Raw genomic sequence first — 4,318 nt, 5'->3', positions numbered from 1 at the left:
CCCGCCACAACGCCCAGCTATTTTTTGGTTGCAGCCATCATTGTTGTTTGGCGGGCCAGGCTGGATTCAAACCCGCCAGCTCAGGTGTATGTGGCTGGCACCTTAGCCGCTTGAGCCACAGGTGCCGAGCCCCTGTTTCCTATTGATTCCCATCCTAAGAGCTAGAGTATGAGTAAAACGAGCATTATTCTGATTCATTGATAGAAGGGTGTCTCAGGCAGAATTGTCAGTTGAAATTTAAGTATTCCGGGCAGGGAAGGACTGAGGAATTCACAGTAAAATACTTTTCTGTTTTCTCTGCAGGCCAACAACCCACTGTATAAGGAGGCCACGTCCACTTTCACCAATATCACCTACCGGGGCACTTAATGACCAGCAGTCATCTTAGATCATTGTCAGACTGTACCAGGATTGTGGGAGTCTCTGCTGTCATGTTTACAAAGGACAGTGTTTGTGGGGTGGGACCTGGGGCTTACAGTGGGGTGGGTTGAGAGAATGTCAGTATGTGGAAGTGTGAGTCTGTGTGTGTGTGTGTGTGTGTGTGTGTGCATTGCATGGGAGGGAATGTGTAATTTAAAACTTGTGATGTGTCCTAATAAGCAGAGCTCCTCAGCTTTTGTCCTCAGAATGCCTCCTGCAGGGATTCTTCCTGCTTAGCTTGAGGGTGACCATGGAGCCGAGCAGGTGTTCTTCATTACCTCAGTGAGAAGCCAGCTTTCCTCATCAGGCCTTTCTCCCTGAAGAGAAGCAGGGCAGGGCTGAGGCCTCTCAGTCCGGAGGGAGGAAGGGCCGCCAAGCCTTGGCTCTGCCCTCAGTTCATAAGTTTATGGTTCTCGGGCCTGACTCTAAGCAGCCATGAGAGAACTGCTGGCCTTTTGCTGCCCCGAAATAGCATCTGGACCTCTATCTCCTCTCCCCTCAGGCTGAAGAATGGGTCGGGGAGAGCTGAACTGTCAGAGCTGCTGTGCCTTTTGCCATCCCTTCAGTCCAGCTATGGTTCTCTGACAAGGAAAGTCCTTTTACCCATTGGGTGTGAGGATGGCAGGGCCACTCAGGGGTCATTCATGGCCTGGGGAATGTGCCAGCTTCCCCTGGTTCATAATCGCAACCCTTCAGATTTGCCTCCTTGGCAGCTCCACACTGGAGGCTTGTTTAGAAGTGTGCCAACCTCAGACCAGCACGACTGCTTTACCTCCTCCTGCCACACCCTCACTGCTGTAGACATTCACTGTGGACTGGGGATTTCTTTCATGACCAAATACTTTTCCTCCAAGGGATAGTGCTATGGTTAGAGCCAGAGGTCTGGGCCTACCCTTCAGGCCTTTTGCTCCTTGTTCAAGGCACCTCCACGCACCAAACCCTGTGCCGCTGTGTGCTATGTCCATCCATGGGGCTGACTGCATTTATTTACAACCTCTTGGGTGTCTTGTGAAGTGATCATTCCAGTGAGTCTGTTGGGCATAAATGCCAGGACGGAATGATGGGCCAGATGTATCAACATGTGTAGCCTGTTCTTCTGTGGGCTGGACAACCTCATTTAACTCAGTCTTTGATCTGAGAGGCCACAAGTGCAATTTTATTTTATTTTTCACCTTGGGGCACCTGAAGCCATGATCAGGATTTCTTAATCTAAAGTATTTAAAAGTACTTTTATTATATTTGTAAATTTATGTGATGGCAAAGAAGGAAGCATGGAAAACCACACAGACTTGGGGAAACAGACATGTGGAGGGATATACAGCATCATTCATAGTAAGTCACTGCCCAGTTGCTGGCTCTATAAGGGGTCTTTCATCCTTGAAGCCTGTGAGGATGGATGTATGGACACACTGGACGTCTCCTGAGAAAGAGGGACATATTTTGTCTTGGCAATAGCAGTTGCTCCATTCGTGTTGACATAACATTAAAAACACCCCTCACTACCCAAGAAAAAGGGAAAGACTTATAAACAGTGGTCTGATGAGCAGAAAATTGGAGTCCTGGCCTCAGCATTGGAGGGAAGGAGTCTTTAACCTTGATTAAGACAAATCACTTTCTTTTTCCCTCAGGCTCAATTTTCTAGTTTGAAAAACAGTGGTCTCATCTCACTCTTAAGATGTTGGGACTTACTGGGGCATCAAATATGCAGTCAAGATTCTGTGGGATATTGATACTGTTTGTTTTTCTAGTTGGGAGATCGGGGCTTTGGCAAAACCAGATGTCTTTCCATATCACCTTTCTCTATGAGTCTCATCCTATCCTCTCTCCATACCCCTTCTCCAACTTTTATTAATAGTTCTGTCTCTTGTTGAGGAAGAAATTTCTCTATGAGTCTCATCCTATCCTCTCTCCATACCCCTTCTCCAACTTTTATTAATAGTTCTGTCTCTTGTTAGGGGAAAGGAATCCACAGGAAGTAGCTGAAATGTATATTTTATATCCTTGTGTTAACATCAGGAGTAAGCCTTGGAATTAGGAACGGCAATGACTGAGCCTTGTCTCACCAATGGTTACTCCTTACTGTAGGGAACCGGGATTTGGTAGCAGAATAAATGGGAAAGGGAAAAGGATAACTATGAATCCAATAAGTTTAGAACCTCACTATAACCTTCAGCTACTGAGAATCTGTGAGAGTATTAGTGGGACATTTTCATTAGGTAAGGTGGATTATTTGAAGAAACTATATTAAAGGGGGAAGAAATGGATGAATAAAACCAGTAATAGTCTCCTCTAGGCTGCTAGAATAAGGTTCATGGGCCTTTAAGACCAGTACTGTTTGTATGTAGGAATAATCTACGGCCCTGTTCGTGAGATAATAAATAGTAGTTCTGGTATGTAGAACAGCTAAATAGTATTCTGGCATCGAGTAAGAGCGCAAAGGGATTGTGCTCACCTTTTTCTGAGGTCATCTATGTCCAGACTCAGAATCTGTGGACAATAACAGGAAACTTTGGACATTTCTGACATGTTGCCATAATAGGAGTCAGTTCTTTACCTCTCAGATATTCCTAGACCAGCCACGATTTCAAGATACTTCTCTTTAAGTATTCCTGGTTGAAATTACTTAAGCGTCTTTCTCATTTCCTAAGCACCCTCTGTGTTTGGGTTGTGCAACAGTGAATTAAATGTGCTTTCCAAAAAGAATTGGCCTAAGGCTGCCCAGTGCTTCCTGTGTTATTTCTGTTTCCTTTGGGTGAAAAGAATAAGTGTCATTGCCTCACAAATGATTATTTTAGAACACACATATTTCTAAATGTAACAGACTGATGACTGCTGTGGGTACTGAAGCTAGCTAGCTTCAGAATCCAGAGCTTTTCTTTAGAATTAATATGTTTTAAAAATGAGTAGTTTATTACAATTCTGAGAGTTTTTTCCTTTTTTTCTGGTCTGAGACAGTCTTACTCTGTTGCCCAAGCTACAGTGCCATGGTGTCAGACTAGCTCACAGCAACCTCAAACTCGTGGGTTCAAGTGATCCTCCTATCCCAGCCTCTCAGGTAGCTGGGACTACAGGCAGCTGCCACACCACCCAGCCAATTTTACTATTTTTAGTAGAGATGGTGTTTCGGTCTTCCTCAGGTTGGTCTCAGACAACTAAGCTCAAGCAATCTTCCTAACTCAATCTCCCAGAGTGCTAGGATTGTAAGTGTGAGCCACTCTGCCTGACCTTAAGAGTTTTTTTTTTTTAAAATTGAGTATTGTTCAGGAACTTGTACAACCTCAACAGAACAGACTGCCAACAATAGCCCAATAGCTTTGTCTGTAGGAAGCATAAACAGGTAAAATAAAGGCTTTATGGCAAATTATTTACAGGACCATTTAAATGCCCAAATTTTATTTTAGGCAGTAGGTGGTCCCAAAGTGTGGTAGGTCCTTATGTGTGGTCCTAAGACCAGCAACATAAAAATCAGCTGGAAATTTGTTAGAAATGAAAATTGACAGGTCCTAACCTTAGAATTACTGAATCAGAAAATGGAAGGATGGAGCCCAGCAATCTATATTTTAATAAGCCCTCCTGGAGATTCTCATGAATGCTCAAGTTTGAGAACTACTGATATGAGAAGTCACACATGAATCTTCCTGCCCTAGAAAGGAGTTTATTAGAATCAGCTCAGTTACTGTACACTTAAGAACATACCTTGGCTGATAGATTCAGAACACCAAATAATCAGCTACACAAAATAGGAATCTGCTTTTGATCCATTTTCTAAATTGACTAATCTCGGGCTTCTTGGGTTCACTCATGGTCATAAATGCCCATGAAAAACTAGAACAGATCTAAATCCAGGGAAAACAGCTAATAGGATACTTGGCAGGCACCTAAAAACTTTTTATATGTA

At 43.7% G+C, this 4,318-nt stretch overlaps 1 protein-coding gene across 1 annotated transcript in view; it reads left to right on the top strand.

The window, feature by feature from the left end:
- Positions 1–3,123, top strand: part of ITGB3 (integrin subunit beta 3) — a 61,059-nt gene extending 57,936 nt beyond the window's left edge. The window contains exon 15 of the mRNA XM_003786221.3: positions 304–3,123. Within this exon, the coding sequence (XP_003786269.1) occupies positions 304–369 (66 nt within the window). The 3' untranslated portion in view covers positions 370–3,123. The remainder of the gene's footprint in view (positions 1–303) is intronic.
- The last annotated feature ends 1,195 nt before the right edge of the window (positions 3,124–4,318 follow it).

Source organism: Otolemur garnettii, unplaced genomic scaffold (genome assembly GCF_000181295.1).
Source record: "Otolemur garnettii isolate 467f Iridium unplaced genomic scaffold, OtoGar3 scaffold00018, whole genome shotgun sequence".
NCBI lineage: Eukaryota > Metazoa > Chordata > Mammalia > Primates > Galagidae > Otolemur > Otolemur garnettii.
Note: the sequence above shows the minus strand (reverse complement) of the source record. Positions and strands in the feature narration are given on the sequence as shown.